Consider the following 12,342-nt stretch of genomic DNA (forward strand, 5'->3'; position numbering starts at 1 on the left):
CTTTCTAAATTAAGTGAGACAGATGCTAGACAGTACTGAATTCTATGTTAGGATTTCAGGAACAGGTCACACAAAAGCTGTTGAAATATGTTTGGCTCAGGATACAAAACTCCGTAAGATTACACTTTACTTAAGATGACATTGGGCAGATAGATACAGGGTGGGAAGTAAAGGTAGGCAGAGAGACGGAGGAAGGTTTAGAAAGATAATTAGAATACATAAAAGTAAAATAGAAAGAAAGTGTCAGGAATCCCCAAGGTGCCTCCTGCGTTATCTGTCAGCATCCCCAGGGATTAGGGTTAAATCATATCTCTGTTCTTGGTTAAACCTTCATGGTTCTAAGTATGTTACAGAATTGGTTATGTCAATGCTTGTTTTACCAATGCTTGTTTGCTAATGTGAGCAGTTGTAGACATGTGCTTCTAATTGGGTGTGGTGACTCATCCAAATGTGGAAACTCAACTGCTTTCCTGATTGGCTATAAATAACAGAGTGAAGCATGCCTCCATGCTTTGCTTTGTTTTGCTTCCTGATTTCAGCATCTGACTTGGCAGTCCAGCCCCTGCTGTCATCCTTGTATTTAGGACTTTTGAGGCAATACTTTTCTTCGTTCCTGTACCAGCTGACACCAGGCATTCCTCCAGCACTCCGGAAAAGGCTGCAGCTAAGTGACTAGTATTGTTCTTTGAGCGCCACACTTTCCTAGAACAGCTGGTGTATTTCAGACCTCGTATTTTGGCAGAGTGCTTATCTTGAAGAGACAAATGCATTTCTGAACATTCTACATTATTATTGTAGTTACTTGCCTAAATGTGCTTCAGGAAATCTGCTTGAGCTCAAGTACTACAAAAAGTGACAGTGCAATTTTAAAAGAGCATTTACATGACTTTTCTTTCTCTAATAGCATAACGCTTGGATTCAAATTGTGTCATTCATGCCTGTGTTTCAAATTTGCAAAATTCGCTTTTTGAAGGGTTTTTCACACACAGAGTGAAACCAAACCAAACTGTGCCACCCTGTTTGAACCCAGAGTGGACATTTGTATTTCTTGGATTGTTCTTGTTCCTTTTAGTTTAACCCTATGCATGCAGGAAAGTTATATGTGATATAATTAATGCCCTTGCTTGTTTTTCTTGTGCATGATAAGTGCAACCACAGTTCTAATCTTAATGTGCAACAGTGAACCTCTGTGAAGCCAGCCCTAGTGTCGCAGTACTTATTGTTATGGTACTCAGTTTTGGTTTTTGGTGATGCAGTGTTAGTAATTGTGCCAACAGGTATTATTATCCAAGAAAAGTGCTGGAGCATCCCGGTGTTCTTCTATCGCTCCTGTGCCCATATCAGAAGAAGAGATTCAGTTTGAAGGAAGTTGAGTGCACTAACTCTACTATCACTCTGTCAACAATAATGTGCCCCCTGCCCCGAAGATACAGGGTGCCTGGCTGGACCTGCAAGATTTTGCAGTGTTTTATCTCTTTCTGTTCCACTCCCCCTTTACTTTTGGAACACCTGGCGCGGTTTCTGTGTCCACCAGTAAGTGCCGAGAGGTATTCCAGGAGGTCGGGGGCATACCATCGCCCTGCAGACATCCTGCCTTTTAGGTGAGTGGCCCAGCCTCGACAGAAAGTTCACATTATCAGGGTTCCCTTGAAAGGTGGTGCCCTGGGCAATAGCCCACTGTGTCCATGACTTAAAATGTCTTTGTTCACCATGCCTGCCATGCAACATAGTGCTCAAAGTATGAGTAATTCACATGGAGGTCAGCTTCGTCTTGCTGTCACAATGAGCAACATGAACGTGCAATGTTGGATCTCTGATTCCAGTGCATTTCAATTTGGATGATTAGTATATCTTCTGGAATGCCAGAAGTGTAGTATGGGATTCACGAGTCCTGGTGATGTGAACATCGCCCCACTGGATTTGAAAAGCGAGCTGCATCATTGTGCGTATTCTGCATCAGTGATATGGACACCTCAGCAATTAACTGTGATTTTAAAATATTCACTGTGGCAATATATCTTTCTGTTAAATGTGTATCCTTTGTACAGTGATACCCACATCTTATTTATCTTAAAAAATACAGATAGTGCTACATGGTTTCTAGGGGGAGTCCAACTGATGCCAAACCAAGGGTTCAGGACCTGGGAGGCACCTATGTTCCTGTAGCTCAGAACAGGAGGTTAGTCAGCTGACCACTGAAGTCACTTCAGATAGCCTGGGATGAAGGAAGCAGGTCCAGTCTTCCTTCTCAGACAGTAGGGTATGCTTCAAGCAGCAGGGCAGTCCTTGGGCAGCAGGGCAGTCCTTCAGTAGTATTCACATGTCCAGGAGTGTACTGAAGAATGGATGTCAGGGACCAGCTTTGAATTTCTAGAGTTTTGCCCCCACAGAGTGTTCTGAAAATTCCTTTCTCCTTGTCCTGGTCCCAGTATGTCAGGGTCTCAAAAGGCTAGTGTAAAGTTATTTGTGAGTGCAGGAGGCAGCCCCTATAGAAGTGTGTGTATGTGGGGTAGGTGACAGCTGTTTCTCCACCCATCTTGTCAGGATGGCCCATCCAGACTAAACCCAGTCCTCATTCCATGTGACTGTTTTGGAGGAATACACATAGGCCAACTGCCAACTATACATAGTTATGTAACCTCGGAGACAGGCTACAGTCAGTCACCAAATGGTTAGGACAAACAAGTCAACTTCCTAAAAGCAGAATTTTCAGAATTGTGACTTAAAATCGAGCTTTACCATTAAAGAGGTTTTAAAATTGCAATTCCTTAGACACCAAACATGAACTTTCTACCTGCTCACAAACAAAATGTATCACTTATTAAATGTAATAATGTAACCAAATGCTATCCTAGGGAGAGGTAGGTCTCGCAGTAGTGAAAACAAATTTCATGAGTTTTTTACTACCAGATATGTAAAGCTTAAAAACTACATGTCCAGAATTTTAAATACAATGCAAGTCTGTTCAAAGCCTACCGTAGGGGTGACTTATATATGTTAAAAAGGGAGTTTTAGGCCTGGCAGGGGGTTTATTTTGCCAAATTGAATTGGCAGCTTTTAACTGCTCACAGATTGCAATAGCAGGGCTTAGACATATTTTAACGGGCTACTTAAGTGGGAGGCACAATAAGTGCTGCAGGCCGACCAGTAGCATTTAATTTATCGGTCCTCGGTATGTGATATACCTCTTTACTAAGAACTTATGGGAAAATATAATATGCCAATCAGGTGCAAGTTCATTTTGCCATGTTTTAGTGAGTGAAGGCCTCTGAGTATGTTAACAATTATAATCCTGTCATTCTGAAATTGTGGAATGCAAATATGGTCATACAGAGTGTTGCAGACAACTCTATTGCTCGCTATTTCACTTCATACATCACAAAATCTGAGAAAAAATACATGAAGGAATTGTGGGAGAAGATTTCTGCAGAAATATCTCTATTCAAGAAATTGGACAGTTTATGCTTGAAAATTGTTTTTGCATAGGGAGATAAGCTCTTTTGAGTGCTGTGACAGGTTGAGTTCAGCTATCTTGTACTCAAAGTCTAGGGGAATTGTTTGGGTTAGTATAATATATATCAAAGATAAGAATCAATGTAAATGTTCAACATTCAAGCCAATTCTATTATATGTCAGTGGACAAGATGGAAATAAGAAAAGCTCTTTAATCCAAATACTTACCACATGCCTAAAAACAACTACAGCCTGTACTTTATCATGTGTAGTAACAGCTCCTACTGGGTCAATATCAAAGGGATTACTTTTCATTGATTACTTATGTTACCTGTAGAGCACAATAAAAGACTGGAGTATCAAAAGTTATCTTGAGAAGCTCGTCAATTTCAGCAAAACAGGAAGAGGGAAGGAAAAAACGTTTAGGGGAACACCTTCATAAGGCTGACAGGTCTAGCAAGGATTAATTGGTCATTTTTAATATTATGAATCTTTCAAAAAATATTGTCTTCTAATTTTAGTGCAGCGATTTCTGTGCACTGACTTGAAGGAAAGCTAGATTGGTGTTTGCCAGTTACGTTACTGATTTCAAGATAAGGCCTCAGGTCTACAGAACACAATTTTCTGGTAATCTAGCCATAAAGGTTGTCCTAAAACAAGGCAGTGCTTGCCTGGCTCATCTGTACCCACACTTGTTTCTTAAGGAAATACTTTATTTTTCTCTTTTTAGAGCATTGGGTAATTACCTATTTACCCACTCTTTCCAGCATACAAATACTTTTCCTTTCTTTGTTCTGTCCAGGAGAGAAAATATTTTGTTTCCTTCCTTTATAAGTGGGCAACTGTCTCTTGTGTTTGTCAGCAACTTTTTTATTTGAGAGTTGTGGATTGTGGTTATTTCATTTGTGCAGTTGTGTAACTCTGAAACATTTTCAGTAATCTTTCTTGACTTTGAATCTAACTGGAAGCTGACAAGCTGTGCAAGATTCTGAATGTCAATTATGCTAATAAACATTTTCTTTTTTAAATTAGGACACTAGCAGGGCATGCCAGATGGAACTAATGCTGAAATTGAGGCACGGATGGAGCATAATGAATGTATGTGACATTATGGAATCTCCATGTTGGAAGATGCAAATGCCCTGGTAGTGACTGAGAGAAGTACTTTGAGTCACTATAAAGAAACAACTATAAGTAGAAAATGACTTGGAGTCTCAAAGTAACATTTATGTGCGGAAAATGATGTGGAGTCTCAATAGATGTGAAAGCATGAACACTAAGAAGGTGGTACAGGGTAAAGAGCATGGGTTCTCCCATAATGAAGTGATCACCCATTTTATGAACCTTTGTACCATGACGCTCCCATTATCTAAGAAATAAGGCTATATGTTAGGCCGAGGGATGGTGTAAAAAAAATGGGAAGATATTACTATAAATGTTATGTAAATATGTTTGAATCAGTGACGTTTTATTTCAGTGGGTGACTATAGAACTTTATTTTTTAAAGTATTTTATTATGAGTTTGTATTGTGCAAACTGAATGTATTTTTCTAGAATAAGTAATGTGGCTTGATTACCTTTGTGTTAAAATGTATGGATAATGATTATTTCATGCACAGCACAGAAGTTTTAATCAGTGTCTATTCCATTTTCTAATTAGTATAGTGGGGGTGAGGTCGGCAAGAAATGCTCTAGCTGTCTTAAAGTTTAAGGTAAGGCACACAAAGGCTGATTATTATGAGTTGTGCGGCCGGACAAGCTGACCGCTAACCTCACAGTGAGGACACCACCGCTATGGCATTGATGTCCCCCCGACCGTATTACAATGTTGTATTCTGAGGCTCCTACCGGGCTGCCCGGCGGGAACTGTGCTACGATATTGGTCTGAGGCCAATGCCATAGCACACAGCAGACAGTGTGCATTCTGAGGGTGCTGGGCAGGGAAGGCATGGAAAGGCTGATGGTAAGTAGAGTTGTAAGTAGCCAGGCGGCGCTTTACTGAGTAAAAATCAGTTCGCCATCAGACCGTGGCCAGGACAGTTGATCCCTGGTGGCAGTAATGTGGCGGTCAGACTGCCACAGTTGCAGCAGTCCGACAGTCACTGTGAGGCTAGCTGTTCCTGGACCACCAGCCTTGTAATGAGGCCCTATGTCTTTTCCACAAGATCCAGTACCCTTAGAGTGGAGGTTCCCTCTTTGATTATGAAGGGCTGGTATGTCAATTTTCTGTAGTTCCTTTGAAAGGTTCGCTCTTTAACGTCTACTTGGTGGTGTGTACCAGAGATAATAAGGTGGACGATGTATTTTTTGGGCAACAAATTGCTGGCTATATTCCTCCAATCTCCTATCTGAAGGGAGATGGGATGCAGAAAAAATGGTAGTTCAGCAGCCACTCTCATTCCATGGGAAAATAGGGTTCAGGGAGAGAGAAAAACTGTGGAAATGGCCTTCCTGGATTGATCTTAACAAGGTTCTAATGTATCATCATCTAATATCACCCGTGACACATACTGGACTCAGGCTTCTCATGTATGTGAACTCTTAGAAAATGTGAATGAACAGTTATTACTTATATTGTTCACTTAATGTGAGTATGTTATCATAACTCGGAATCCTCTTGTCCACTTACCTGTGAGGGCGAATAGGCAATTGGCAACTCCAGAGAACTCCAGGAACCCTCCTCAGACTTATGATCAGCAGTAGTCAACATATATACAGAATGTCAAACAGTAGCAGAAATCACCAAAGAAGGGAAGAAAACCTCAGGGTAAATTGTTTTGTAAAAGGAAAGAGGGAAACTCATGAGAGAGGGTAGGCAAATAGTACCAACATTTGTGTTGAAACCAACGATGGACAAACTAATGTATATGGAGAGTCCTACAACTCATGAAGTTGTGAAGTAACTTCTTCCCTTCTGCTGGCTCTATTTAAAATAACTTGGAAGTGCTGGTTCATCTCTTCCTCTTCTGCTACAGCCTTTATATCTGCTTGTGACCTGAAAGTCCCTCATGTTCTGGTTCCCCACTCTCTACACGGCTGGCTAGACTTTTTCCATTTATCAATAATCCTGCATGTTGTACTTTTACTCTCTGCTTACTAGTTTGGTTATCACTAACTTCCTTTACTCAGTGTCCCTTTTATCTAAGGTTCCTGAAAGCACCCCAACCATTGGCTGTCAAACTCCCTCCGCAACCCAGGTGCTGGCAAATTGGGAAATTGAGCCCAAAAGGCTTTCACTAGCTGAGGAACACATACAAAAGAAGAAGGATCCCCAGACCGATCAGAGGCATCAGACCCGTTCAACCTGATGAGACACTGCAATAATCCCTTTATATATCTGAAATCTAGTATCACTTGTGCCTCAACCTCAGGATGTACCTGAACCACTGGAGGAGGACTGACCACGTCAGGTTTTACAGCTGACTTAAGTATAGATCCATGAAATACAAGATTTATCTTACTTTTGCCAGGAAGAGGGAATATTATGGGTTCAGAGGTCATTAACTCTTTGATGGGGAACAGACCCAAACAATGAGATGCAAACTTGGTGGTCAGGTGTTTTGAATTTGGCCACGGATGCCCAAACCTGGTCCCATTTTTTGTAATTTGGAGTGGAATCTTGATTATCTGCAAATTGTTTTCCAGATGCCTTTCTTGTAGTGATGTGGATTTGTAAACAGAAGCAATTTTTTTTGTTGGCAAACACTGGGGCTGAAGGAATGCTCACCTAGGGTTTACTAATCAAAGTCAAGCCTTCTAGTTTCCTGCATGGAAGGAACAACATTTCCATTATTTCAGCAATATGAATAAACTCTTCCATTTGCCAATGTTACTTTTCTTCTTTGGGCCTTCTCTTAAGATTCGCCATGCATTGGCTCTCTTGGACTTCTGAGATTTAGCAGCTGAGCCTCAGTTTCTAATACTAACTCTACTAAGGCATCTCTTAGTCAATCATCTGCTTATTATAGAGCATTGTTTATCTCTTCCTCCAGTTCAGTATAAAGACCTGCTAATGCTGACTCATCTCTACATTCTGCCTCTGAGTTCTTCTTGGATCAAATCATTATAATGTACGATATCTTTAAGACCTTTAATCAAGACCAACAATCTGTTATGAGCTGATTGGTCGACTGCCTTCGATCAGTATTCCTTGAACTGGCAAAAAACTAGAGAGCTTAGGACTATCACTGCTAACTAATAGTGTGGCCCACATAAGAGCATTCGTTGAAAGACATGATGAAAATAACCCAATCTTTTTCCCATTGTTTTGAAACACTTGTGGACAATTAAAACTTGTAAGTGGCACTGGGTGACATCAATGCTTGAAATGTTTGCGTACTCCCCATGTATTTCCCCATTAGAGCCATTCCCAGAACAGAAACTGTAATTGGGTTGGTAACAAACTAATTGTGGGTGCACTGACATAGCGTGGGTCATGATACTAGAGGGAATCCTTACTGCAAGTCCTTGGTTTGACGTTTCTCTGTTACTTCCCAATTCCTTTATCATGTTTAGCAAAAATATGTGCTCCTGTGCAGCCACCTCAAGGTCTTCCATTGAATGTATAAGAGGGACAATCGGAATCCATGCCACAATGAAATATGGGCCTTAAAATAGTAACACAATCCAATGCAAAACCTCCCTAAACTTATTTTGTATGGATGCAAATGAACCACTAATAACCAGTATGAACAGACCTAGCCAAAGATGTTTCACAGTTCTACAAATGCACACCTTGTTAAATGATTTACCTTCAACTTGAAAAAAACTTTTATAAAATGTGTTGTTTGCTCAGATCCAAAATCCAGTGTCATACTATATAATACAACAGTGGAGTACTATAATACAGCAGTTCATGAGACAGTGAATAAACATAAACATGTTGACTCAAAAATAGTTTGAGAAACGTTCTTCCGAGCAAGGACTACTGAAATACACAATACATCTTTTAGCCAATATGAACAATATCAGCCTTCATGAAAGGAAACATCTGGGACTGTGGCTATAGTTTATGAAGCTCTCCATCATAACATAAAAGCAAATGTTTAGGGAGTCTGCTGATATTTGGGGAGTAGTGGGGGTTCAGCCATACCTTATTCTGCTCCACCAGGCCAGTGAGCATGACAATAAGTGAGGTGTTCTCCTGCCAGACCATCTGCCAGAAATCTTCCACTGTCTCAGGTAAAGGACCTTCATCCCGAGATGGAAATGTAGGCATGAGGGGGACAAAACATGTAGGATTAGGTGTGACAAATGTATTACCCATTTGAAATATGGGTAGAATAAGATTAGGATCACTTAATGATCCAGTGCATTCAGCCCAGGAGTCTTCCCAAATATTTTCAGATAGCATTTCTGACTAACTATAGAGTTACACATTTGTGCTTTGGGACAGGAACAATTATTACAATATTTCCAAAGTCAGAAATATGTCCAATTAATATTTTTATGGCCTGGATTGAAATGAAGGAAAAATAAATGACAATACATTGGTTTTAAATGTGGTTCAAGAAACATCAATTTTGTCTTGATGCAGAGGTGGCCGGTAATGTAAAATCTGCTGTATACTGGTGAATGCTGCACATCAGCCTTTGGTAGCATCACAACTAACAGGTTTACCACTTCTATGTTGTAGCGTGATGGCATTAATTCCACTAGAGCTATACTAGTAATTCTATGTTACTACAAAGGTCTAAAGCAGACCCTTTGTAACTGAGAGAGGTAACTGGACAACCTGCTGAAAGCTGATGCCTCTAAGTAGTGTCTTTATGTGAGGATAGGTAGTCAGGGTTGAATGAAAACTATGCTCAGCTTCTTTATCCATTTTAGGTAATTTATTTAATGGTTGGGTATTACAGATAAATATATTACAAAAATATATTATAAGTATTATAAGAGGAGCACAGTTGATCTTTATTTAAGTCACATCTTCATTTATTACAGTCTTGATCAGTTTGTTCTATTTCCCAATACTGTCTCTTGGTAAAGTGTGAGTTGCGAGCATGGCTCATTAAGTCATCGTTGTTTCCCCTAATTCATCAGTCATCATTCTACATTCATCACACAGCCGGGTGCTCTTCATACAAGCTAAATACCAGAGAGAAACACTCTTCTTTAAGACTCATTTATGGGAAAATCTTTAATTTGCCTCATTTATGTATGTCTTGACTATTTCATAAACATTATCAGCCACCCCTCACTCACACACTGAAAGCTGGTTTCTGAATAATGTTTTGCAATAATATCAGTAGCCACCATGGGCATGATCCACAAGGTGGTTTCCCTACCGGTTGTACTAAAGTGGACAAAAATTGATCTTTGGGAGGGACATTGCTGATCTTGATTCACAGAAGTGTTGACATTGATTAGACTGAAGAGATGACGATTTTCAGAAAGTTTGGAAAACACTCAAGAGGTAGGTAAGGGGAAACATTGGGGCTAGTTGTTGTACACTGACTGTACTAATATAGTACACATTGCCTGATGGGTCATTTGCAGCTTCCCCACTGGTGGGTCCTTTCAAGGACTTACGATTTTCATTTTCATTCAACAAATAAACAAATTTGCTAGTTTTGGTCTCATCAGCGAGAACATGCAATCCAAGAGTTTAGCTGACAGTGCTACTGCTGTTGGTCTAGCTACAGATATGCGCCTTGAAACAGCAGTCTCTTTAGCTACTCTATGGCACTCGGAAAACTCACCTTGACAAGCAATGAAATAGTTTGGGCTCTTGTAACCCTATGGAAAGAAAAAAACATATTGAGAAAATGTTCCTATGAGCTGGCAAGATGAAGCTTACTTTTAAATCATATTATTCTTGAACAAATGACAGTAAGCCGGAATCTCTTTTTGAGGTATCCTTTGAGCACCTGATTGCTTGACTACACCAAGGATGTTTTGGGCAGCAGACTAAAATCAACATGACCTTGAAAAAGTGATCTTTAACTGTCACAACATTTACCATGTGGGTGTAGTTCCCTTTTTGAGTGACACATATAGCCTAGTTTATCTCTTGTTTTTTGCCTAGAGCATACTGCATGCACTTTTCAGGGATAGAAGTGATGTACACTACAAGATAAAATGAACAATGACAACCTATGAAGAGAGAGTGGTAGACCTTTGAGTGGTGGATACTTCAACATTATGTTCAGTGTAGCTTAAAAAAACCTAAAAAATATTTTTTTAAAACAATTTAGGTGGGAGTAGATAAACCTGGGCCACAAATGTATTAAATATTTCTCAATAATCCGACTTCACAAGTTAATTGGATTTAATTAGAATTAAAAATAATTCTTTAAATAGTTTTCTAGCTGGTCCCTTTCCCTAGTTATCAGTACTAGTATTTTAATATGCACACTGGTTTCCTACATAAGACAGATAGGCCTAACAGAGTGTAAATAGCTTTTTGGGCCTGTAGAGATATGGTAATATTGGTTCATTACATGGCACACTTTTAAATACCACACACCCTACCTTGTGGGCTACAGGGGATACCTGTGGGGTGACTTATTAAAAGTTTAAACAAGAGCTTTTTACCTGTCAGCAGGTTTGTTAGGACAGGTCGCAATGTAGATTTTAAACTGCAGCATTCAGACACACAGGGTAGGCCTGAAGCAATGTTACTGTAGTGGATGGCACAATAGGTGCTGCAGTCCACCAGTGGCATTTCAATTCCATGCCCTGGGTACACTTCCTACACATATACTGTGGACTTATAGCCAAGTTAAATGTGCCAACCAGTAATACATCAATTTAACCATGTCTAAAGGGTGGGGCACAGGCACTTTACTACTGATTAGAAGGTGTAAAGTGCACAGAATTCTAAAGCCAGCAAAATAAGGGCCAGAAAAGGGCAAAAAATCCAGGGTGATCATGCTGAAATCGCAGATTTCTGAAACGTGTGCAAACACCAGTGACCACAATTATAAGTAATGGAACGTATCTCACACTTGGTAATTACTGAATGCTACAAATTATACTCCTGTTAAATTTTGTCAGGTTTAACCTGCCGGATTATAAGACGGAAACACTCGGCGATATGCGAAATATGGTGTAGCAAAAAAATACAGAATCTGCAATAATAATCATGGTCGATAAAGTCCCAACACAAAATCAACACAGGCCACTTGTAGTCAGGCCCTTTTGACCCCGCAGCTTCAGAAATTCAGATTCACCCCTAACTTTAATGAACAGCCAGAGTAAACAAGAACTTCTGATCCAGAGGATCCCACAAACAATGTTCATTTTCTCTGTAAATTTAATGAGCAACAAATGTGCCATTGTTTCTCCTGCAGGTCCTTTCCATGTAGGTTTTTTCAGTATTGGGCAACCATACTATCAAATAATCTCTATGTGCAGATAAGGAAATACAGAACCATGGGACTTCTAGAATTAGAAAGGTTTTCACAACTCTACATCTCTTCTACCTGATCCGTTGTCAACTAGAAGGATGTTACTGGCTCAGCAAGCCAATTGGTGTACAAGCGCTTCATAAAAAAGTAAGTAAATAAATAACCACCAGTGATCTACAGTACTTATGAAAAGCCAAAGCAGATTTGGATATGAGACACTTTCATGGATTGCAATGAGACTTGGATCTTCCATTGGCCCTGGATGTCTTAGTTTGGTGCACGTGGCTGATTCTTCATCACATCCTTCCTGTGGTGCACTTGAGAGCCTGGTTTATGGAAATCTAACTCTTCCACAGTTAGGTCTGTCTAGATCTGACAATTCTGTCTTGTGTGCAGTTTGCAAAAGACTCTAGGCAGGATCAGTATAGTTGCAAATCATTGCAATATTGCAAGTGTGTTTTTGAGCATCCCCTGACATCTTTACAGGTCTCCTAAGAGCATGGAAAGCCAGGCCATTGAGGGTTAGTACGTATCCGCT

The 12,342-nt window shown here is 40.0% G+C and overlaps 1 protein-coding gene across 1 annotated transcript in view; it reads right to left on the reverse strand.

Moving 5' to 3' along the window:
• Positions 1–12,342, reverse strand: part of LOC138262044 (receptor-type tyrosine-protein phosphatase mu-like) — a 306,256-nt gene that overhangs the window by 118,409 nt on the left and 175,505 nt on the right. The window contains exons 11-12 of the mRNA XM_069211767.1: positions 10,155–10,191; positions 8,546–8,643 (exon numbers count right to left, since the gene is read on the reverse strand). Of these exons, the coding sequence (XP_069067868.1) occupies positions 8,546–8,643; positions 10,155–10,191 (135 nt within the window). The remainder of the gene's footprint in view (positions 1–8,545; positions 8,644–10,154; positions 10,192–12,342) is intronic.

The sequence above is a fragment of the Pleurodeles waltl genome, chromosome 1_1 (genome assembly GCF_031143425.1).
Source record: "Pleurodeles waltl isolate 20211129_DDA chromosome 1_1, aPleWal1.hap1.20221129, whole genome shotgun sequence".
Lineage (NCBI taxonomy): Eukaryota > Metazoa > Chordata > Amphibia > Caudata > Salamandridae > Pleurodeles > Pleurodeles waltl.